Genomic DNA, 25,827 nt, shown 5'->3' with positions numbered 1-25,827 from the left:
CACTCCTCCACGCCCTGCTCAGCCTCCTCCGACAGTTTATTTCCTCCACGCTGGACGTTGAGTTGTGTCAGAGGGGACACCGAGCAGCGCACAGCGAGAGGGAGAGAAACTATGGATGCACGGCACTTTCGGCATTTGGCCCAAAGTGCCATTTTCAGCCAATATGTTTTGGTGCATCCCTAGTATATATGTATGTGTGTGTATGTAAATGATGTGGCACACCCACGAGATAATCTGACAAAACATGGTATCCAGGTATTAGTAAGAACAGCAACTTAAAGGCCAATGGTTAATTTGAAAGAGCTACTGCTACCCACAACCAAATGCCAAATCCATCTGTTGGATATTAATATCTTAGACACTTCTTGTGGAAAAGTGATAGAAAGATATTTTTGAATAACCTCGTATCCAATCCAATTTCAGTGTTGCCAAAAGACATGCACCTCCCATAGCAAACCTCAGATAAGGTTATTTCTTTAGACTAAAACGAAACTTTTTAGCCTTTTTAAAGTGCTGCGTGGCTTGCTTGATAATCATAAATGCTATGTGTTACTCCCTTCGTCGTTTACAGGGATGGAGGCAAACACAAAAAAAAAAAAAAAAAAATTCCATTCTCAGTGTTTGGGGAGAATGTTATTTTTCTAGCAGGACAGTGACCCTGAGCACAGCCAAAGTTACAGGGGAATAGTTTAAAGTAAACATGAGTATAGCTAGGTAAAAACCCAAACCACCGTTCATTTGAATATCTGTGGCCAACATTTAAGGGTTCACTTACTATTCACCAGCCTTATTTAACGATCCAGATGCACAATGCCACTGGGAAATGTAAGACTGGGGTTTCCTAAAGGGGCAGTATAATGTATAACTTGTATATATTATTGCAGTTGTCACCTATTTTATTTTTAAGAGACTTTCCTAGTTTGATGAGCTTGATCTTCTCTTTTGTGCTATTGCATTAAATATAGTGATTTAGAAATTAGCCTCTACAGCAACACTTACCTATCTTTTTACTCATAGATTTGATTTATGAGGAGCAGTAATATTCACGTAGCATATAAAAAAATATTTCTTACCTTTTTTTAGCTGTTTTTTTGGAGCAAGATTATACATAAGGACACTATAGGCAGGCTTCTACTGCCTTGAAGAGATGGGAGTATGCTTATAAAAAAAGGAGACCTTTTTTTTACGATAACATACAATGCCTTGAGACAATCCTGCACAACTAGATTATAACTGATAATGGCGATCAGCCAGCACAGTACAGACCGAGGTATTGGCAAGCACAATTTCCCAGCCTCCTCATAAACGGGGCACTTGGGAAGATATTTCAGATTGGAGTTTTTAGCAAATTGCATCTAAAAAGGTCAGGTAGCAATATTCTTTTTAAAGTTATGATATGCGAATAGGAACGTGTAACAAACACTTTAACTAGAGCTGTTTATCTTAATAGTAATAGTTTGGTGACAGGGTCTCCTAAACTGCAATACAGTAAGGCCTTGTTCACGCCAAATGCAGAGCAGATCTGCATGAGTTTCTGCACACGCAATGCAGTGGGTTTTGCCTCGTTTTTGATGCGTTCCAGACCGTTTTTGGTTAAACATTTTTATTTTTTATTTTTGTTTAGTTTAAAATGGGCTTTCAGTGGGTTCCAGGCGTTTGCATGCATTTTTGATGCGCTTGCATGCGTTCCAGAGCACGTAAAATAGGGCCTGCTGCAGTTTTTATACCTGCTCTGGAACTGAGCGCTGCGATGTGAACTGGAGCTAAAAATACCTTCGGAATACATTTGGATGCAGTTTTGCTCCGGTCTGTAACTGCTCTGCTCCTGGAACGCGCTTGGTGTGAACAAGGCCTAAAGTCTGGTCTTCAGGTTGGCTCTGTTATGTGGTTTAACTGCGTGGATGGAAATATAAATTCTTTGATGGGTAAGACAGCTCCCATGTACAGGTGAAACTCGAATAATTAGAATATCGTGCAAAGTTCATTTATTTCACTAATGCAACTTAAAAGGTGAAACTAATATATGAGATAGACTCATTACATGCAAAGCAAGATAGTTCAAGCCGTGATTTGTCATAATTGTGATGATTATGGCTTACAGCTCATGAAAACCACAAGAACCCCAAATCCACAACCTCAAAAAAGTAGATTATTACATGCAATCAATAAAACAAGGATTGTACATAGAACAATATCGGACCTCTGAAAAGTACAAGCATGCATATGTACTCAGTACTTGGTTTGGGCCCCTTTTGCAGCACTTACTGCAATTACTTTTGCACGATATTCTAATTATTCGAGTTTCACCTGTATGTATTTCAAAGGTATATTTAGCTGTTTGCTTAAAGGAGGTAGCGTAGGCTAGGTTTGTAATGAATAAATATAGCTGCCACATGTGCATTATAATTACAAGTTAGACACAAAAATTAAGCTTTTAAAAATTAAAACACATGTTAATAACATTATTTCAATCAATGCCCTTTTTTTTTTCCATGTATGTCTAAAACAAAAAATGAAAAGGCTTTACACTAGACTTTGAGGGCAAATTAGGAAATTTTGGAAATATGAAAAATCTAAATCAATAATAATCAGCAACTTAAATAAGGCATTTTCTTTCACTAAATTGAAAAGAGGATGGGAATGAAAGGCACATCCTAATAGTACTTTGCAGACAATATGGATGATTACAATCTGACGGTTACCTTTTTTAGTTTATAGTTTTGAGCAAACTCCAGTTTGTTAACATTTCTGTTCTGCATTTAATCCTAGCTACGTCTGTTTATATCCCATCTATTTACTCTAATTTGCTACTGCTCATTCTTCTTTCAAACCGATTAAATGGAAGTGAGTGGGGCTTTTAGCGGCGGCCGTTCTGGTGTAAAGGAAAGCTTGTGAGGTCCACATTGTTTCCTAAGTGGTTCCTTTTGCAGCACATAATTTGTACTATTTCCTTTTTATATTCACTTCTATAAGCGCATGTGGAAGCGTGATGAGGCAGCTCTGCTTTTCTGTCGTACAGAAATATCGCAGATACAGTTGATGCACCCACCTTAAGCAAGTGCACTTAACTGCTGGTTAAATGCTTGTGCCGCAGTGTAGAGCTTTAACCGACTACTGGCTACTTGCCATAATGCCGTCAAATAATGGAAGTAATCTAGCCAGGGCTTTTCCTTTTCACTACAAACCTTGGACTTTCAAAAGCTACAAGTGGATGTTCTTTGCTTCTCTAATGGAAAGGCCCATGTTGTTTTAAATTAACTTAAACCAAAAATAAGTGCGGCTTACTAAGGATATTATGTGTTCATTACATAAGTATCTTTTAGAGTGTTCCCCTCCTCCTCCGCTCTTAGTAATAGCAATGTGATTCTAGTTGTAAATAATATATTGAAATGTGTTTACACAGATATGTCTTAAAAATTGGTATTGATTGGAGTTTACTTGATGTGAATAAAACTGTTATATTTGTACCTTTAAAAGGAAAATCTAGTCTTTATTCTTATGAGATTTATTTTACCTTTTATTATATTTTTTCTTTTTCTGCTCTGCCCAGAAGACAATTTGTGACTAGTAAAGTTTAGATTTGTGTGGATTTTAAGGGGATGTGTATATCTTTTATATACAAGCTAAGCGTACCCTTTCGGTTGAATAGCTAATTTGTAATGGTGTGTATATTCTTTAAAAATGAATGCTTTTAACCCTTTTGCTGCCACCAACGTATGGCATACGGTGGAACACAACCGCTTGCAGCTGGCCACGTCAGTATGCCATATGTCGTTGGCTTTTTTCCTTCTGCTATAAGCTCATGGTCTCTTCTGCGACCATGAACTTATATCAGAAGGGTCCCTTCGACGGTCCCCTGTAAAATAATAGCTGTCATCAGCGGCTCACTATTAACAAAAAGTCCGGGCACCCCGGATCTAATATGGTGATGTGGGCACAGAGTTTAACAAAGATAGCTTTATGGGTCTGGCTTATCCATAGTCCTGCATTTTTGCTCTTTGTTTCTGAAACCCTGCTTGCAGTGTTATTTACCTGTGCACAATACAAAGCCATCTTCCACTACCCTCTGCATTTGGTTAATAAATGATGTAAGCTATGAGTACAGGCCCATTATGTAGACTAAAGGTGCTCATACACCTTATGATCATCGCAAGACTTTTGTCTTGCGATGTTCGTAAGCTTATTAAAAGCTTGTACGATCTGCCCATCTTGGACAGGCAGATCGTACTTGCGATCATCGAAAGCCAGCCCCACTGAGGGGCGGGCTTCCGATGACCAAAATGCTGAATGGGCAGTGTGCGTGCGCACACCGGCCCATTCCGCAGTTGTCGAACGAGCAGGCTAGAAACCCGCCGAGAATCATACGATTCTCGGCGGGTTTTCTAGCATGCTGGTTCGACAAAAGACATGTGACCGTACAATAAAAAACGGTTGCACGCCTTCCAAACACCTTGCGATTATCGTACGATCGCGGGATTTACCGCGATTATCTTACGATAATCGCAAGGTGTATGGGCACCTTAAGGCTAGGTCTACGCTGGCCATTGAAACTCTGCTACTGAGAGAGCCCTTGCCTAAATATTGACATGTTAAATCTTTCATTATAACCTATTTAAATAGTTTCCTTTGTTTGCCAACTGGAAATCGGTGTTTTCTTTGTCTCTGAGTGAACACCTGTTGTCTGTACTTTTGCTGCAATTGAGACCATACCCACCCCTTCACTTTTTAATATGCAATTACTAGAGGTGCACCGAAATAGAAATTTTAAAACCGAAACGAAACCGAATTTAAAAAAATTGTCAGGCCGAAACTGATACCTAAAAGGTTTTGATTTTAATTTTTTTATGTTTTTATTTTTTTATAAACTTTTAAATGTTTTCATATTTTTAGTTATTAATTTTTTATATATCGGTGCATCCCTAGCAATTACTCCAGAGTCAGTGGAATCCAATGGGCACATACTGTATATAAGTGGGTGTAACGAGCCCCTGCTCGCTCGGTTCCACTCTCCCGGCACTCCTCTGCTACTAATGGATCAGATGTCAGACCGCAACGTCTGATTCTTCGATCGTCCGATAATCCGGGATTCGAACTACAGCTATGTGCCGTTCGAATCCAGCTCAGAACAAACACCAGGCAGGCTGTATGTAAGTTCCAACAGGGATCTCCTTTATTGAAGACCAGCTCAGTATATATACAGTTCAAGAATTCTAAACACATAACGCAATCAAACATGAACAGCATGCAAACAGACACCCCCTCCCCGATGCCTTAATGAATGAATAGGGAGAGAGGAGACACGTGTGATGGGATTATCTCCTGAGTGTATCATAGTGTGATTTACTCCTCTACACCCGGAGTCAGCTACTCCTAGAATCAGCTATCCTAATCCCATCATCAACACAATACAACAAAGGGACCAATATACTGTAACAGTTCAATGTCCAGAATTATCCCCGTTCAGTGCTGCTGGAGTCACAGCCTGTACCTATAATACATACAGGGTCATCCAAATGTAATGCCAGGGAACATGTACAGTACATCCCTCACACATAAACCTGGTAGAATGGTTCTTTGTAACCCCAAGAGGTCCGAGGGGGGGTCTCCATAGTTCTAGGTCCATAGTCAGTTGGAAGGAGGCTAGCCCCCAGGCTCCTCCAACAGCACCAGTGACGGTTCAGTCCGTCACAGTGGGGGTATGTTCTTCCCAAATAATTTGCATTTCCCTCCATTCACTCCTGCAATTTACAGAGCCTCACTCATAGCACAGGTTTTGTTACAATTAAGAAATACACCCCTGATCCTAGCCTGATAAGTGGACAATGAAAATATAGCAGCATACTGATGAGACCCTGTCCCTAGCATATCCCTTTTCAGCATGTTTGCATACAGTATACCTGATTGGCTCCCGGTGCTGCGCTTGCCTCTCTTAGGCCCCATTCACACTGAGCGACATGAAAATCGCGCGACTTTGAGTGATATTGCGCGGCATTGAGCGACGTGTCGTGCAACTTTTTCCTATTGGGCTGTATGCAATCAGGAGCAATATCGCTCAAAATCGCTCTAAAAAAGGGTCATGTAGGAGTGACAAGCTACCAGCGACGAGCTACAAGCGATATTGTGCGATATTGAGCGACGAGATGTGAACAGCTCCATTTGAAATGTATTGGAGAAGCTACATAGAGCGATATCGCGCGGAAATATGAGCGATATTGCTGCAAAGATCGCGCGATAAATCGCTCAGTGTGAACGGGGCCTTAGCCTCAGTGCTATGGTATAAGGGAGGCTCAAATAAAGTCAAGCTCAGTTACTAGTCACATTAAACATACATGCAATGATATAGTAATACATTCAGAGTTGCATTATAATTTTTCTTCTTTATCTGCCTGGAGTTTAGTTTTAATATATACCTGTTATGAGATAATTTGGGAAACTGCCATTGCTACTTTCCTTTTCAAAATTCTAGTTGCTGGCTGTGTCAGCTGCAGTACTTCTGAGTCCAGTAAGAAAACGCTTAATCTGTCTTCTGTTTTAGTTTTCTTTTTATATTCCTAAATATTTGAAACAGAAAAAGCTAAACGTCTTCTAATCCTTTTAATATAACTGCATCTTAATCACTGTAAACAGATTAACTTAATGGTAGACATATTTGTATAAGTTACGTGTTAAGCTTTCAGTAGAGCAGTGATTGTGCTTTACTGCTTCTGTAGAGTATAAGTGTAAGGCTAGCGATACAAATGTAGATTGCTTTCCTTCATCACTCTGAACGAGAGAAATCACTCAATTCTCGCATCCACACTGAACAAAGTGGTTGGAGGAATGTGAACTGATGCTTGCTTTAAAAACACTTTAAAGTTAATTTTTACTTTTGCAGCCAAATTGGGATTACACCTATTTTATATTTGTTACATGTTCTCATTCACATAGCATAGCTTAAAAAATGCTGCTTACATATTGCTTGTACAATAGTTACAATAAGTAATCCTTTCTGCCAGATTGTATTATCAGTTGTAAACTAGATTTAGGCACTGTTTGCCCTAACAAAGGGTTAAACATCTCGAAGCATTGTATGTTAAAGTGACACTAAACTCCAGAAGTTCTCACTCAGCTGTAGATCCTCAAATCCTCTCTGAATTGGTGCTGACACTGTCCTTCCTTCTGGAGGATGGCTACTTTTGTTCCCCATGGTCCCTGTGTGTTGTAAAGTAGTCACTGCTCCAAGTTCTCTTTCGTGATGGACTACAATCTCATGTTCTGTTTACTAATTTGTATGGAGATGGTAGTACGTCACAGGAGCGAGCTTGGAGCTTTTTTGTTTTTTTTTCTATTTATTATTGCCAGATTTAGTTTAAAAACAACTTTTTTATTCTTTATTTTTTTTATTTCCTCGTTCTCTACTGGTATCCAAACTGCTAACCCCACCCCCCTGTAAGAGTGCATCCACGCGTGCAGGCTCGTGTCCATGCCCGCATCTAGCTGTGTGCGTCCAACGTGCAGCTGGCCATGCCCTCCCACCCTTGCAGTCACAGTATGACTGACGGCAGAAGGAGCCTACGGTTCCTCTGCCCTCAGTACCCTCTCCCACATTAATGCAGAGAATGCATTAAGGTAAAAAACACCCAGCTTTTAGTACTACTTTAAGGATCTGCAGCCGAGTGATGCACAAATAAGCTACATTTTTGTTCATAGTTAAGATACTTGAATACATTTATCAGATATAACTTCCAAGCTTAGTGTCACTTTAACCACTTGAAGTCTGCAGTGTTACAACCCCTTCCTGTCCAGGCCATTTTTCCATATTCAGCAAGGCTGAATATGGAAAAGGCAGTCATGCCAGGCTGTACTGAAATGAATTTTATACAATTTTTTGGGGACAGATAGAGCTTTCTTTTGGTGGTACCGAATAGAAAAATCAAAAGCGCCAAGTAGAATCATCAACCGAAAAATGCATGTAAAGGATTACTAGGGGTGCTGCCCCACTTCAGCCAAGGGAACTGTAGCACTATGAGAAAACAAAAGAGAAGGGCGCCCACCCTAGTGCAGATGGTTTTTATTATTGAAAGGTAACAAAACAGAGTAGAAACATACTCACAATTGTAGATCAAATGAGAGCATTCCACAAAAACGTAGAGGACATCGGTAAGAAGCTGCACAGTCAGCCTGTGTGCCAGCACATAATGCCTGCGTTAACGCGTTTCCGGGGTCACGCCCCCTTCCTCAGAACGTGACCTCAACCTCACTCGTGTAACAGTATATAGTAGTGAAGGGCCAATAGGAAGTGCTCAATGATGAGGGAAGCCGCCTCTCATGATTGGACCTCAGCGCTGAGGTCCCGTCATGGTAATCGAGGCGCTGACTGAGAGGCGGCTTCCCTTCACATGGAGGTGGGGGACTAAAACATTTTTTGGTGGTTTTTTTAATACTTTTTTTTTTATATGTGACTTATTTTTTATTACTTTTTTATTTTTTTTACACTTAATGTCATCGCTATCACATAGGGGGATAACAATCCCCCTATATAATAGCAAAGACACACTGACAGGTCCTCTTTATGGAGACATTAGGGGTCTCTAATAGGGCTGCAGCTAACGATTATTTTCTGTGCGCGGTGGGCATGGCGTCCGCAGCGTGCATAGTGTAACTCATGTATGGAGCTGCGAACAGGCGGGCGTGAGTGGGAAATTGAATTTTTAGCCGACGAATCGACGATGGAAAACGCTGACAACGTTTACCTTCGTCGATTTTTATCGCTTTAATCTAATAATTGTTGCAGCTCTACAGAATACCAATGTATAATACAGCGGCACACTGCTGAACATTAGCAGCTGTAGAGGAACAACAAATCCCAACAATAATACATTATACAGCCTGTTTAATATATTATTGCTGGGATTTGGTGTTTCTCTATAGCTACTAATGTTCTGCAGTGTGCCGCTTTAAAAAAAAAAACAAAACACATAGGAAACATTACAAAGCTCCCGGCTGATCTCGACTTACCTTGAATGACGGTGTTGTCGGCGGGCAGCGGAGTTGTTCGTTGTCGGCAGGCAGCGGCGAGTCGGAAAGCTCACTGGGAGGAGAGGGCCAGACGCATGTCCTCAGCGTGGACGTGTCGTAAACGGGTATACCAGCGTAGGTGCGAGCGGCTTAACTGATGTGGGCATGGCGTAAGCGTCGGACGTTAGCAGCGGCGAGCGAGAAATTTGAATTTTAGCCGACGAATCGACAATGGAAAACGTTGACAACGTTTTCCATCGTCGATTTTAATCGACTTAATCGAATAATTGTTGCAGCTCTAGTCTCTAAAACCCCTAATGTCACCTGGGGACCCCCAAAGAAGCTGATGAAGTAGAGATCTGCTTCATCAGCTTCTTCTCTCCGGCTATAGCAGCCAGAGGACTGACAGGTGAATGCGGAAGTGATGTATTGCACATCACTTCCGCATTCACACTACTTGAGGGAGATCAGCATGGAGGAAGATGCTGTCCTCCCTCCCATCTTCCTCCCGACACCCTCCTGAGCCGGTCCCAGGCCGCAGATGGGGTAGCGGATCCCGGGATTGAAGGTGAGGGTGTAGGAGGGGGTCGGTGCGCAGCCACAACATACAAGCAATCGACGGCTATAGAGCCACCGATTGTTTGTATGCCAAACAGCCGGTAACGGCTCCTCAGAATGGATAGGTTTTTTCTGCCCATGCACGCGTGCAGAAAAAAAAAGCCGTCTAATTACGGCAACCCGCCCATGTGAGTTTGCCGTCGCTCCGTTTTTAACAACGGGCGGACGGCAATCGGTTAAGGAGAGGAAGCTCACAGTGTCCTTTTGTCTTTCTGTGGTTAGAGCCAGAGTTTCCTGTTAGTTTTAAATTGTACAGAGAAGCTTGCAGTCTGGCCAAAGGCCTGCCCCACAGAGACATCTTAACGTGTGTGTATGTATGTATATATATATATATACCGTATTTTATATATACACAGATTTGAGAAAACCCCACTATATTTTTGTTATGTGTTCCCATTCACACAGCATACCGAAAAAAGTATATATATATATACCGTATTTTATATATACACAGATTTGAGAAAACCCCACTATATTTTTGTTATGTGTTCCCATTCACACAGCATACCGAAAAAAGTATATATATATATACCGTATTTTATATATACACAGATTTGAGAAAACCCCACTATATTTTTGTTATGTGTTCCCATTCACACAGCATACCGAAAAAAGTATATATATATATACCGTATTTTATATATACACAGATTTGAGAAAACCCCACTATATTTTTGTTATGTGTTCCCATTCACACAGCATACCGAAAAAAGTATATATATATATACCGTATTTTATATATACACAGATTTGAGAAAACCCCACTATATTTTTGTTATGTGTTCCCATTCACACAGCATACCGAAAAAAGTATATATATATATACCGTATTTTATATATACACAGATTTGAGAAAACCCCACTATATTTTTGTTATGTGTTCCCATTCACACAGCATACCGAAAAAAGTATATATATATATACCGTATTTTATATATACACAGATTTGAGAAAACCCCACTATATTTTTGTTATGTGTTCCCATTCACACAGCATACCGAAAAAAGTATATATATATATACTTTTTTCGGTATGCTGTGTGAATGGGAACACATAACAAAAATATAGTGGGGTTTTCTCAAATCTGACTGCAAAATGAGAACTACACTAGTCTTGGACCCTGGAGCCCTGGATAGAATTGAATGCTTTACACTCCACCAGTAGCGTACTCTGTAATGATTCTACTAAATGCTGCCTTTTTAGTAGACATTCTTTTTGTACTTTAATGCTGTGAAGATTGCGGTCAAAATATTTAGCATTAAATAAAGAATAATAAAATCTGTTTTGATGTTTCCAATTATTTTTGCATGCAGGTTCCAATGGCGCGAGCCAGCATTCTTTGGCTAATTGGAGAATATTGTGAGCGAGTACCTAAAATTGCACCTGACGTTCTGCGGAAGACGTCGAAAACCTTCACTAATGAAGATGACCTTGTCAAGTTGCAGATATTAAACCTTGCTGCTAAGCTTTACTTAACCAATTCCAAACAGGTAAAGTCAGTTAAGTGTACTGTCTGTCAGCATCTGTTGTAAACAAAAGAATGAAAACTAACACACTTATCTCCTGATTAAATTGTGCCGTGTCTTTTTACTGTTGTTTAATGCTTCTGCTAAATATGATAGCCTTTTAGAAAGAAAAATTTAAGTTGACTTTTACCCCCTTTCAGTAAATATCACATCGGCATGCAGCAATGAATGCGGATATTAAATCATCTTACATTAAAGGAGGACTATGAGGTGAGTTATTTCCACTCATCCTCATAGTTGGAGCCGGCCAATGACAAAGAAGCTCTCACAGGTGGGCTCTATGGATGGGGAAGTGAGCAGAAAAATGCCGCCGATCCGCTCACTTCCCGATTGTATCCCTGCAGTGAGTGGTGACTGTCAGTCTCCAATCCCTGCAGAGATTCCTTCCCCGCACTGAGTGGAGGGGGGAGGGGCGGACAGAGCTGGCTCTGTCTCTAGATAGGCACAGTCCACTGTCACTCATGCAGCAGGGTGGATCTCGACAGTATTGTCGGGATTCATCCCGGCTGCAGCACTCTCAGTATTGCCCACGATATACTGCGCTTTGGTAGAAAAAGATGGTAACCGCATAAATTTATATCCAGCCTTTGTAGCAGGGTGCACATGGGAAGGCTTACAACAATACAAAACACAAAAAGTCCCCAGGTTTTAGTTGCACAAACGTGCATTTTTGGTTGCTGGGCTTCCAGGGCGTACCTGCACCCTATGAGGAGGAATACAGAGACGGTGCCTTAACCACCTCCTAGATCTGAGCGGGCGTCTTTAGACGTCCGCTCAGACACGCCCCCTTGCGCGCGCGAGCTGGAAACGGCCGAAATTACAAAACAGGCAGCGATGCCTGTTACCATACAAGCGTTCCGCCGGCGGATCGCGTGTATGGGGTGCTGATCGGTTCCCCCCCGCCGTTGTCCCGCTGATCCCGGGCTCCGCTGTGCCCGGTGCGAGCCCGGGATCAGCAGGTCGCCTGTGTCACGGGATCAGAGGGAGCTCTGTACACAAGCTCCATCCGGTCCCCTCTCCTCTGCAAGAATGCGGAATTGTTGTATAATACATCACTTCCGCATTCTTGTGTCACTCTCCAGCTTCAGAAGCTGGAAAGAAGCTGATGGAGCAGATCAGCTTCTTTTGGGGGGTCCTAGGTGACATTAAGGGTCTTGGAGACCCCTGATGTCTCCATAAAGAGGACCTGTCACATATGTTGCTATCACATAGAGGTTTTTATTAGCCCCCTATGTGATAGCAATAAAGTTTAGTGAAAAAAAAATTTAAATTCCCCCCCCCCCAAAAAAAATATAAAGTTACACATAAAAAAGAATTAAAAAACAAAAAAAATGTTATAAGTCCCCACCCATACATACACGCATGCAAACATGTGTCGGGGGCGCATATGTGCAAAAAAGACGATTACGCCGCATATGTTACCTATCGCCGTGAACGTCGCAGTGAGAGCAATAAGTCTAGGAGCATCAATCACTGATAACACTAAACTGATGAGTGGTAAAAGCTTTTAAAGTGTCGCCTATGGCCAATTTTGGGTATGGTAGTTTTCTGCGATTTCGCTGGTGCGCGCAATTTTAAAGCTTGACATGTTTGGTGTCTATTTACCCGACGTGACCCCGACTTTTATATTTTACCAAAAAACTGGGTTATAATAAACGTTTCCTAACATAATGTTAAAAAAACAACTTATTTTTTTCAATTATTTCTGTAATTTTTCCTAGTTATAGTAAAAAATAAAAACCCAAGTGGTGTTTAAATACCACCAAAAGAAAGCTCTATCTGTCCCCAAAAAATTGTATAAAATTCATTTCAGTACAGCGTTGCATGACGGAATAAACGTCAGTCAAAGTATCGCAGCGCTGAATACTGAAAAATGGCCTGGCCAGGAAGGGGGTCTAAACACCTGGTCTTGAAGTGGTTAAAGAGGGTTTACAGAGGTGCCTTGACGGTGGCAGTGTGGCTTCTACATATTTTTGGCCAAAGGTTTGTGCAACTAAAACCTCTGCTTTTAAAGCATACTGTTAGACAGGGTCATTTGTTTTGTTGAAGGCTAGCTGGCAGGTGTGCTGGAGACTTTTTGTGTTTTGTATACTGAGCTTTGGGTCGCTGGAGGAGGTCAGTATATGTCCTCCCGTGACCCTAAAGAGAACGAAGGGGAAAAACACTTACCCCAGAGTTTACTTTTAAGTAGTTAAACAGTTAAACATATTTTTCTTTTACATACAGTTACAGTTTCTTCACTTATGGTCCTCTTGGACATTAGTGATGTAGCCCATGCCTAAGAGGTGCATCCTGGGAAGGTTACATCAGCAGTGCATTGCTGAAACTGCCCTGTTATCTTGTACTGGACAGGAAGTTCAGGGAAGCTGAGCTTAGAAAGTTGGAGCCAGCTGTTCGGAAACATGATGACCATACGTACAAAAAAGTAAAAAAAAATACTTTGCTGAGCAAATCGGTTCTGGATTAATAAAAAAAAGTTTTTTTAAAGAGTCAAGGTTTACCCTGACAGGTCTAAGTCTTTATTGCTGCCTGCGCACCATGGCAGAAATCCTTGCAGAACTCCGTTGTTGACCTCTTTGGAGTGCATTTTTCCTATGTTCTTATGGAGAATCCACTCCAGACTGGTTGTTCCACTATTATAGTTTCTCTGGCCCCCTACTATATTTGTCAGTGTGCGGAGAATGAATTGACAGGGGTTTCCCTCCAATGAAAAGTTATAGAGTTCAGAGTCACATTTAAAAATATGCCTTTGTGCATTTCCCACTTCACACCATTACACACTTGATTCTTTGCAATACCACAATAGTGTTCAGCGTTAAGATTGCTGAATATAAGGAATGAATACATACGATGACCTCCCTTTTTGATTGACACAACTACAAAAGTTAGATCCAGCTTAACACGGGCCTGGGGATGTGAGATGATCGCAATAACCAACATTTGTCCAGCTATGTCAGTAGGCTGCAGTATAAAGAGATTAATTGCATGACTCCCAAGAACAGTCGTAGGTTATTACTGGTCTGGGTCAGCCTAATATTAGGAGTGTTCTGTGGGTCGCATCTGTAATTTTTCATTTTATTTTTCGATTAGTTAAGATCTAATCACATATTTTCACATGGAGCTTAAGAAACGGCCATATATTCCTGTGTAACAGCAGCTTATGTATGCCTGTGTTAGGTTCATTCATACCATATTGTGACTCCTGTCTAGTACTTTGCACACTAATTCTCAACTCAAAGGGTATCTAAACCAGAGAACTAAAATATAACATATTGCATGAACAGTCACTAGATGTTGTGGATATATTAGTTTTCTTTTTTTCAGGCTTTTTTCATTTATTTTTACCTAGTGATCCCGCCAATAACTCGAATCCTGTCCAGAGTGACCCAGGACAAGAAGTGTGTTAGAACTACAGAACACCGCCGCTCCCCCCTTTTTTTTTTCTCCCTAATAAAGTAAAGAAGTGTTCTCTAGTCCACAGAGAGAACTGTGAACATTGCTAATTGATAGGAGTGCAGTAGAACCCTAAAAGAGAAAGGAATAAAAGCACTTTTTCTTAAAGAGAAACTGTCCCCTTGTTTGTTATGGCAGAGTTACAGTATCTTTGCAATGGGATCCCTCTGACCCACTTATGCTAACCTTGGCAAAGCTCCTCCAACACCCCTCCTCCATCACAGCTAGCACTAAAATCTCCACTGTCAGTTGGTAAGACGCTAGGGGGAGTTGTGACGTCGTACCTTCTGCCATGTGCCAGTGTTCCAGGCCAAGGTATTGTTAGCTGCAAGGGAGGCAAAAAGTTGCGGAGAAGCACTGGAAAGTTGGGTATGATTATTGCTGGGGGCGGGTTATAGGTTCCTTTGCAAAGACACTGTCACTTTGCCCTAAATAGGCAAGGTGATGGTGGCTCATTAAGCTGTATGTAGTCTTTGGGGTCTGTCTGTGGAGCATTAGCTCAATATAAGGCATCCCTTAACATTTCTCAATGCTTGCCCACAGTTAAGGTGCCCATACACTGCTCGATTCTCGTACGAGAATCGGGCGAAATCCCGCGATCGTACGAGAATCGAGCAGTGTGAACTAAGACGTGCGACCGTTTCTACTGAACGGTCGCACGTCTTTTGTCGAGCCAACATGCTTGAAAACCAGCCGAGAATCGTACGATTCTCGGCGGGTTTCTAGCCTGCTAGTCCGATAGCTGCGGAACGGGCCGGTGTGCGCACGCGCACACTGCCCGTTCTGCATTGCCCTCAGCGGGGCGGGCTTCCGATGATCGCAAGTACGATCTGCCCGTCCAAGGTGGGCAGATCGTACGGGCTTTTAATGAGCATACGACCATCGCAAGACAAAAGTCTTGCGATGGTCGTAAGGTGTATGGGCACCTTAAGAAAGCAAAGTTCACACAGGATTGGCTCAGCTAATGTGTTTCTTAGGATGGCTTCCTTCTGTATCTTCTCTCCTCCTGTTTTTATAGCTCATAACGTGCTTTCTGCACAGAAGTCATGTGCTGTATTAAACTAATTGTATGGCTCCTGGGATTTATGTTATTGATTCAACCAAGTAAGAGTAGCAACCATGAAATTGAGTTTTTATTTTTCAAGTAACACCTGGCTGAAATATGCCCACTTAGAATTGTTAATAATGATTGCTAGGCTGCCTGTTGTCCAATCTGAGTGGGTGGTTATGTAATGTCAAGCATATGGCAATATGAAAATCACCTTAATATTATGGAATTATGGCAGGTTTATCAGCTGAGAGACCTCTCCTATCTTATCTTGATTACATGTAATTCTTAAATGTGCTGCAGGCGTTTTTCTTCCTCACTTCAGCACACTAAGTATATGAATTTGCTTCATTAGTTAAAATAACCACATTTCACACTCTGCATTTGTTATTCTAGGCGTTTGCATCTTTATTTGTGCAGCATATACACACTTACCAACAGAATGTGTTGTGACTCTCTTTAACAAACATTTATGCATTTCAGATGCATCTAATTTAGAACATAATGGTAAAATTTGGTTTCCTCTATGCTATTATAAAAATGATCTCAATTCTGTTTTTAATGTAGCATATTCAACGGGCGAATTAAGAAGTGATGGAACATTCCCCATAAAACAAGCTGTTACCTTACATAAATAAATGAACAATATTACTGTCGGCTTTAAGCAGTCTTTTATCTCAGTTTTTAGAGGGCATCAGCAGCTTGCTTTTATGAAAAAGTAACAGCTAAATGCACTGCAAATAATTTGCAGTAATCCAGTCCGGTGATTCATGGGTCTCCTTTAATGGGTTGTAATTCAGAGCAAAGTAACAGAGTGCGGAGAGAGTGCACGGACCTTAGTGGTGCAGGGACACTATCTCTTCATCAAACAGTCCTTGGATGGTACATTTTGCCAGCTCCCTAAGACCTGCAGAGGTTCTGATGCCCTGCATATTTTCTTAATTAAGTTTTGAGTGCCATGTTTTTCGTTGTATTTCCACATTCATTATCCTCACATAGACCCTTCAGTGGGTTTGCCATATATGATTATTTTTTAATGATGCCTTTCTTTCCACTTCGGCAGTTTAATAATCTAGCACATGGCTGCTCGGCTGTAGTTAGCATTCACCTCCCGGCTCCTGAAAGGACATGAGCATTGGCTCTGATATACCATTTACAGCTTTAGACATGTCTTCTCCCCATGGGGTGACATTTGTTTGTCTTAACCATTCACTTTTATTACCTCTTATAAATATGTTTGCTGATGGTCATCAATAATCATAAATAAGCCATCTTTCTTTCTTTTTTTTTTCTTTAACTCTTGACAGACTAAACTGCTCACGCAGTACATATTAAATCTTGGCAAATATGATCAGAATTACGACATCCGGGACCGCACGCGGTTTGTAAGGCAGCTTATTGTTCCAAATGAGAAGAGTGGAGCTTTGAGTAAATATGCCAAGAGGATATTTTTGGCCCAGAAGCCGGCTCCTGTGCTTGAATCACCTTACAAAGGTACATGGAATACGCAGATGTCTTTATTTTTGAATGAGCGTAAAGCTGGCCACACGCAGTCAAATTATCAGGTCTGTCAGGGTAAGAGCTTACAAACAAAGGTATACTGCGAAGATGAGCTAGTGATATACTTTTTACCATTTATAAATGTTAAAGTGACACTAATCTCAGGAGTTAAATCTTAAAAATGCATTCAAGCACCCTAGCTATTAACAAAAATGTATGTTAATTGTGCATCTCTTGGCTGTAGATCCTCAAATCATCTCTGAATTGGTGCTGACACTGTCCTTCCTTCTTGCTCCCCATGGTCCCTGCGTTTGTGGTAAAGTAGCCACCACTCCAAGCTCACTCCCGTGATGGACTACAATCTCTCTTTTAGTTTAGTCATTTGTATCAGGATTGTAGCCCATCACGGGAGTGAGCTTGGAGAACGAAGGACAGTGTCAGCACCAATTCAGAGACGATTTGAGGATCTGCAGCCAAATGATACACAAATAAGATGCGTTTTTGTTAATAGTCAAGGTACTTGAATACATTTTTAAGATTTAACTCCTGAATTCAGTGTCACTTTAAATAGTGACAAGACATTTGCAGCCTTATACTGTATAATAATAGAAAGTACAAAGTGCAGTATTTCATGGCAATTCATCATGAAGTCATCTTTGTTCTGGTCGCTCTAAAACCATGGTGTTACGTAGAATGTAATTTTGCACATCATGTCTGTTTTTTTGCGCTGTTTAATTTAATTAGCTTGAAGGACTCAACCTACAAATGATACGCAGGGATCAGCAGTAGTGTGACTGCTAATGTGAGATTGTCTTCTTCTTTGGTTCCTGCTCTATTAAAGACACCATTGTGTTGTGGCTTCTGAAGGTGACTCTATCTCTGGACTTTGTTTTCTATTAGAATCACATACAAGTAGTTTTGTCCTGTACCTTGTTTTTATCACTTGTATACCCTTAAAGATGAACCCTGGGCAAGCTGCTGAATGCACAAATGGATAAAAACGGTAAAAATGGCGAGCGCACAAATGATGTGGAATGTGGTGAGGGAAATGGATGTGTTTAAAAACAATTTTAATTTTAAAACAATTAGGGGTGAGCAAGCTTCTTGTTCAGGGGGAGGAACCCTGTAGGCATATGGAAAAAGGAGGGTGGAAAGAAGCGCTGCAGCCCTGGTATTTTTTTGTAGTACAAATAGAAACTTTAAAATCAATGTTTGACTGAAAACTCACTGTTTGGACGGACAAGATGAGGTCTTGCAGTTGAGGAGTGGAGGCTGTAATAGATCGCTCAGCGGCATCTGTGGCCGGTCTGTGTGGGTATGAAGAACGGGCTACATCGTTAATAGGCAGGTCATAGATGTTCCCTGGTGGTTGTTGTACCTGGGGGGTCCGTTGGGACAGAGTGAACCACTTCTGGCTTGACAACCTCCTGAACCTCGAAACGCGTAGCCAAACCCTTCACTTCACGGACCGCAGTGTCCATCATTTTCAAATCAATCCCCCACAACATTTCCTCCACGATCGCTGATCCATTGCGATACCGATCCACAGCTGCATTCCTGCTCCCGTTCAGCCGACAAGTGGCAGCCTGGCCAGCTGAGCTCTCATTGCACCTGACGGTGAGTGCCACGTCCACCAGCACAGTTCACTCTGTCCCAACGGACCCCCCAGGTACAACAACCACCAGGGAACATCTATGAACTGCCTATTGACGATGTAGCCCGTTCTTCATACCCACACAGACCGGCCACAGATGCCGCTGAGCGATCTATACAGCCTCCACTCCTCAACTGCAAGACCTCATCTTGTCCGTCCAAACAGTGAGTTTTCAGTCAAACATTGATTTTAAAGTTTATATTTGTACTACAAAAAAATCCCAGGGTTGCAGCGCTTCTTTCCACCCTCCTTTTTCTGAATGCACAAATGAAATACATATGTGAGCTGTCTTATTGCTAAAGCATTTGCTGATCTCTCTAGTTAATCTTGTGGTCCATGCACAACTGCTAGATGGCATAACCAGGTCCTCAATTTCTATTGCTGCAGCAGTGCTAAAGAGTCAAGAACATATTCCTGGTTGTTGATTCAGCACAAGCGGAGGTGCAGAATGCATATGAGGTCATTCTTCTCTTCCATCTGCCCCCTTCTCATATCTCCAATAGGCAGCATTTACAGTCTCTGGTGAAGACTGTCTCATTTTATTTCTTTTGTGACTTAGTAGTACACAGGGCCCACTCAAGCAGAGACTGTAACAGTGTCTGACAATAGGTAGCCCACGGCACTGTGAACTGGGTAAGCAACAATCTAAGGCTAAAAGTTCAGAGCCTCATCGCCTCCATTGGCACTTACGAAAGGCAAAACAAACAAGTTCCTGTGCGGTTTTAGCCATGAAAATCCATTACAGGATAGGGCCATATACTCCAAATCAATTTGTCATTGTAAAAACTTTTTATTTTTGTAGTACCTTGATTTCAATGGCAAGATGTATCTTAATTGCAAGTGTTAGTATGCTCACGCAATTATCGCCATTTATTATTTTGTTTGTTTTAGAGCCTTGCATCACACAAATACGCCTGTTCCAAGACCCAGTCTTGCCTGACTAAAGCTCAAGTTTATTCATATTTCACATTGTACAGCAGTCATTAATGGAGTACCTTGATGCATTTCAATTGTTTGTGCTTACTTATTAGTTTCACGAGTAAACAAAAAAATTACAACCAGGTAACAAACTTGCTGTAGTCCCCTGCACAAACTAGGGCAGTAGGGGCCAGCCCTGCGGGCCAGTCAGACTCCTCTGCATCTTATGGTCCTCTTTTACACTGTTGACAGGAGGAGCAAAAAGATGGATGAGCTTACTGGTGTGTTTCCAGTTGCCAGCTGGCAAGATGTATTGCTTAATTGGTGTATTGAAATGCAAGGTTACCAACCTGGCTAGGCAATCTTGCAGGTGTGCCAGAATCTGACTGATTAGGATTTACTAGAAAGTCCTTTTGAAAGTAAAACCGTTATGTACTTTGTGTATTTAACTGTCAGCCTAGAGTTTACCTTTAAACAAAGCACTGGATCAGAGACAGGCTGTAATAATACCAGTGTGCAGTCCTCTTCACAAAGCTTAGGGCTGTGTACCATTTTCCTGATCGTGTAGATTCATTGCTAATTTCTGTTCTAATGGTGTTTGGTGTAGCAGAAAAAGAACCATTAAAATTCTGAATGAGTTGGAGGCAAGCCTTGTATATGGATTGTTTAACTGCGCTGTCATTCTTAATATTCATTGTACAGTCATTTTTATAGAATCTACATTTCACTGCAACACCTCTAAACATACTGAGTGATTAGCTTTTATATTGACTATTATGAAGGTGATTATTGTAATGCATGGATTGAAGTAATCGTCCTAACCTATGGAAAGGCTCTTTACGTTTATTCTCTGAAATTCAAGCTAATGCAACAGCAGTAAGTGCGCATCTTCTAATGTTTGTCAAATGTTTTCATACTTCATTGTAATCAACTGTTTGCTATTGGTTTCTCATTCAATAGATCGAGACCGTTTTCAGCTGGGCACACTTTCTCATACACTGAATGCCAAGGCTTCTGGTTTCCTGGAGTTATCTGACTGGCCAGAAGAAGCACCTGATCAGTCTGTGCGAAATGTGGAAGTCGTTGAATCGGTAGGCACCCTTTAAAATGAGATTTGTATTAAGGAAGCGGTCCAATCATTAGAATATTGTTTTGTTTTTTTTTAAAAACCATCCGTGACAAATCTGTGAATAGTTTATACTGTTTAGGAAAAAGGCTGAAAGCAGATGTCTGCCCCCAAAAAAGATGCACTACTACTCAAACGTAAACTAGCTCCTATGCTGGGTTCAGCTTTTAACACCTTGATGTTTCTCAAAGCAAAAATGGTAGCTTAAGCCAGTCGTACAGAGGGTTTGCAGAATCCTTTTGTGGTATAGCAAGTATATTGGGCAGTCCGACTTGCTCCCTCCATTTTGTCTAGGAATGGCCTAGATATTGCCCAATCCTCAACCAATCATTGCATAACACCATTATATTGTCCTAACAGGCAATATATGGCCACCCTTAAAGTGAACCTCTGTCCAGACCATTTCCATATTCTGAACAGACAATAAATGCATTTTGAAATGAGCCCTCTAGCTATAGGCATTGTGGAGCAATTTATCTTCAAAATTCACAACAGAAGCACTGAGATCACAGCTCCTCTATCCTTATTTTCTATGGAAGCAGGCTTCTATGTTCCTATATTTGTATAGAGTTAATATGTGCTGTAGACTGAGACACTTCCAGCCACTTCACTGAGATACAGTGCACTCTATTGTTGCGCTAAAGGGACGGATTCCATGTATTTAGTGCATGCTACTACACAGCGCAATGCACCGCATGCTAGGTGTTCCAGAGCGTGGTGCTGCCATCCATTAATGGCACCCCTACACACCTCCCTGCTGGCATACATTGCAGTGAAAACATAGTAATGCATGTATTATTTTCTTTTTATCACCCAGCACCACAACACTATTGCGGTATTGTGTATTGTCATGCAGAACAATGCACGTCTACCAGAAGGTGCATTGTTGTGCCATTCAGAATGAATAGCAGTGCACCTAGCGTGTGGTGCATTAGTGTGTGCTAAATGCACGGAAACCAGTCTTACCACTAAAACTATGTAGGAAAAACCCTACAATAAAAAAAAAAATCCTCATTTTGTATCTAGTCAGGTAGAAGCCTTTTTTTGCTGCTCTGTCTGGCCACAGGTCAGGTCTCAACTAATTGTTTCAGGTAAAGTCGCTTACGGTCTCATTCTGCCTAACCTTTCGGTTAGGAAGTGAAGATGCTCATGTGATTCCCTAGCCACATCTAAAGTCCTGACCTAGAGTGGATATTATGTGCGGAACAGGTTTATAATATAAAGATCTTTTTTGTTTTTGGCAGGCTTAGTATTAAAAATTGACTTTAGGTCCTCTTTAATAAACTCAGATTGCAGTATTTGCACACGTTGAATGATTTCACTTCTGATCAGTTGTATCTCACCACCAGTAAAACAGTGTTTGAGCAGTCTCTAATGAGCATAGGCACCAGGCGTATTTTTGCTTTCTGTGTCCACTTATACATAGCCTTATTTTATTTAAGAGAACGTTTAAATCCATATGATTTAAGGGAAAGCAGGATCACTGGCTGATAATTCAAGAACACTGTGACAAGGGGATATCGGAACACTGAGATTGTTCTTTGAACTTTTGTACTCCCAGTTAAACAGTCCATCAGCATATTTCAATGAATGTATTAATCATCTTTCTGTCTTATCTAAGTGCAGTCTAAATATGACTTTACCATGTCTCCCTCGCCTACTCTAGCAATAAATAAAATACTCTATCTGCCACCTTCTTGCCCTCTACACCTTTTGTAGAATAACTTCAACAAACTTCACAGTATAAATTGTTTTGAAGGAGAAGGCAATTTGTCAAATTAAAACACTCTTCGCATCAGCTGTATCCAATAAAAGAAAATCAGTGTTTACAGCTTCCCTTATCAGACTTGAAAAAACTCACCTTTGCCAGATCTGCTTTTCTCTGAACGTGTGAAAAGGAAATGGATTATTTTATTAAGAATTTGCATGATGTTATTTTTTAGGTTGTATTGAATTTGTTCTTTGACATAGTTGGCTAGTTGCACAGTGTACTAATGCTGTGTTGTGGAATCTTATTAAAATGAAAAGCATTGTTTTCTGAGCTAACTGTGTTGAACTATTGATGTCATTAGCGGCAAGGAATTTAGACCCGTGAAGTCCTACATGGCTGCTTGTTGTCACTAGGGGCTAGCCAGATGGCCCTTTTTTTGTGATTAGAGGTTAGCTGCATGGCTCCTTGTCACTAGAGTCTAACCACATGGCTCCTTGTTAACACCAGAGGCTAGCCACATGGCTCCTTTTCACCAGAGACCAGCCACATGTCCCTGTGTCACCAGAGGCTAGCCATATGACTCCTTGTCACCAGGGGCTTACCGTATAGTCCCTTGTCACCAGAGGCTTACCGCATAGCCCGTTATTGTCAGTGGAAGCAAGCCGCATGGCTCCTTGTCAGTAGAAGGAAGCTGCATGGCTTCTTGTTGTCACTAAAGGCTAGCAGCGCGGTTCCTTGTCATCAGAGGCTGGTTGCATAGCCAATTTTTATCACTAGAGGCTAGCCGCTTGGCTCCTTGCTGTCACTAGAGGCTAGCCGCTTGGCTCCTTGCTGTCACTAGATGCTAGCCGCTCGGCTCCTTGCTGTCACTAGAGGCTAGCCGCTCGGCTCCTTGCTGTCACTAGAGGCTAGCCGCTCGGCTCCTTGCTGTCACTAGAGGCTAGCCGCTCGGCTCCTTGCTGTCACTAGAGGCTAGCCGCTTGGCTCCTTGCTGTCACTAGAGGCTAGCCGCTTGGCTCCTTGCTGTCACTAGAGGCTAGCCGCTTGGCTCCTTGCTGTCACTAGAGGCTAGCCGCTTGGCTCCTTGCTGTCACTAGAGGCTAGCCGCTTGGCTCCTTGCTGTCACTAGAGGCTAGCCGCTCGGCTCCTTGCTGTCACTAGAGGCTAGCCGCTCGGCTCCTTGCTGTCACTAGAGGCTAGCCGCTCGGCTCCTTGCTGTCACTAGAGGCTAGCCGCTTGGCTCCTTGCTGTCACTAGAGGCTAGCCGCTTGGCTCCTTGCTGTCACTAGAGGCTAGTCGCTTGGCTCCTTGCTGTCACTAGAGGCTAGCCGCTTGGCTCCTTGCTGTCACTAGAGGCTAGTCGCTTGGCTCCTTGCTGTCACTAGAGGCTAGTCGCTTTGCTCCTTGCTGTCACTAGAGGCTAGCCGCTTTGCTCCTTGCTGTCACTAGAGGCTAGCTAGCACGGCTCCTTGCTGTCACTAGAGGCTAGCTGCATGGCTCCTTGTCAGTATAGGCAAAAAGCATGACACCTTGTTGTCACCAGGGGATAGCCACATGGCCCATTGTCACTAGAGTTAAGCAGTGCGGCTCCCTGTTGCCACTAGGGGCAAGGTGTGTATAAATAGTTTATTATTGAGCATCTGTTGCCTTAAATTTCCATTCAAGTTCATTAGGAAAGGTATTTTTTTCCCTATTTTTAGGCAAAAATATGGGGGCCTTTGGAAGGAAAGCAGAAAAAAGAGAAACCATCTTCAGGCAAGTTCTATTCAGAATCTGAGGAAGAGGAGGAAGCATCTGCAGCATCCAGTGGTAATTTCTTTTGGGACAAGGACATCAAATTCTAACAGATTTTAAACATTTTACCATATGCTTTTCTTATTATCTCGTAATATACTGTTAAATATAGGGACATCTTAAGGTGACATGTACTGAATGGCATCTACAGTGGTCTGCCCAACAAAAAATCCTCTGTATGTATATATGTGTGTGTATATGTGGTTTTTTTTTTTTGTTCACGTTCCTTTGGCACAGGTTGTTTATACATGGGGAATTACATACAGCGTCTATTGCTTAGAATAGATGGCAGTTAAGGGACAGGCTTGAGGGACAGGTTTTGTATTTATTTTTTGTAAGTGCATTAACATACAATGCACTAGCCAAGCCTTGAGATCTTTAGCTTTTTGTTACAACTGATAATGGGAGAACTGCACAGTTGTGTTAATACAAACAGGGTTAATTATGGCAAACACACCCCCTCTTTAGGATTTCAGCTAAAATAAAGGTAGGCAGTAATTTTGAAATATTTTTAATGTTATGCTATGTGAATGTGAACAAGTAACAAATATAAAATTGGTAATACTCTCAAATGGTGACATCACTCCCTAAATAAACTTTATTGACACAACACGGGTAGACACTGCCCCTCTAACACAGTCAGCACCCGCAATGCCCATGTCTCATGTATTATGGGCTGAGAGTTTTTGGAGCGGTGGATCAAAGCATATTCAACAAATATAAAATAGGTGTTATCCTAATTTGTTTGGAAATTGGAAAAACACTTTAAACCTTGATTAGCCTGTGTGATGTGAAGCCTTTCCTGTGTGGGCTAAATACTTTGTTATACTGTCTCTTTGCTAGAAAATGAGTCTGACAGTGAGGAGGAAAGCGATGATCAGGAAGGCAGCTCTTCAAGTGAGGAAGAGGATGAATCTGAGGATGAGAAAAGCAAGAAAGAAGATAAAAGTAATAGGTAATGGTTTAACTCAATTTTGCACTTCATTTCGGCCTCCTTATGTGTTTCAGCACAGGCAACCGTATTCCATAAGAAGCCATAAGACGACAAATGGCTTTTGCCCGTGCGTGCCCGCTAGGGGGCGCGCGCGAGCAGAAAAATTTTTTTTCAACCCGCAGATGCAGCAGTGCCGTCCGTCCGTTTTTCTACTACGGGCGGACGGCAAGAGGTTAAAGCAAGCTTGCAAACATTTCTGCTGCACCTGTGTGAGATATCTACATAATACAGAATATACCTACACATATATGAAGAATCAATTACTGCAGGTAAAAGAGGCTTGACTCTCTGTCCCAACCAAGCACATGCTAACAGAGCTGAACCAGGCTTTGAGAGAAGATTTTCTGGGTCATAAAGATAATTGTGGCCTGGTGAAGTATCCAATCCAATAAATTCTTATTCTGTGGCTATTAAAAATGTAACCATATCCAAAATAAATCTATAGTTTTCTTTGTGCAGTCCCAAATGAACTAAGGGGATATAGAAAC

General features: G+C 41.6%; 1 protein-coding gene across 1 annotated transcript in view; it reads left to right on the top strand.

The window, feature by feature from the left end:
* Positions 1 to 25,827, top strand: part of AP3B1 (adaptor related protein complex 3 beta 1 subunit) — a 234,755-nt gene that overhangs the window by 111,569 nt on the left and 97,359 nt on the right. Inside the window, exons 15-19 of the mRNA XM_018557267.1 lie at positions 10,929 to 11,105; positions 16,950 to 17,136; positions 20,675 to 20,805; positions 24,252 to 24,360; positions 25,189 to 25,300. Coding sequence (XP_018412769.1) covers positions 10,929 to 11,105; positions 16,950 to 17,136; positions 20,675 to 20,805; positions 24,252 to 24,360; positions 25,189 to 25,300 — 716 coding nt within the window. The remainder of the gene's footprint in view (positions 1 to 10,928; positions 11,106 to 16,949; positions 17,137 to 20,674; positions 20,806 to 24,251; positions 24,361 to 25,188; positions 25,301 to 25,827) is intronic.

Source organism: Nanorana parkeri, unplaced genomic scaffold, assembly GCF_000935625.1.
Source record: "Nanorana parkeri isolate BGI_ZX_2015 unplaced genomic scaffold, ASM93562v1 scaffold277, whole genome shotgun sequence".
Classification (NCBI taxonomy): Eukaryota; Metazoa; Chordata; class Amphibia; order Anura; family Dicroglossidae; genus Nanorana; species Nanorana parkeri.
The sequence above is the reverse complement of the archived record's forward strand: the minus strand, read 5'-3'. Positions and strand labels throughout refer to the sequence as shown.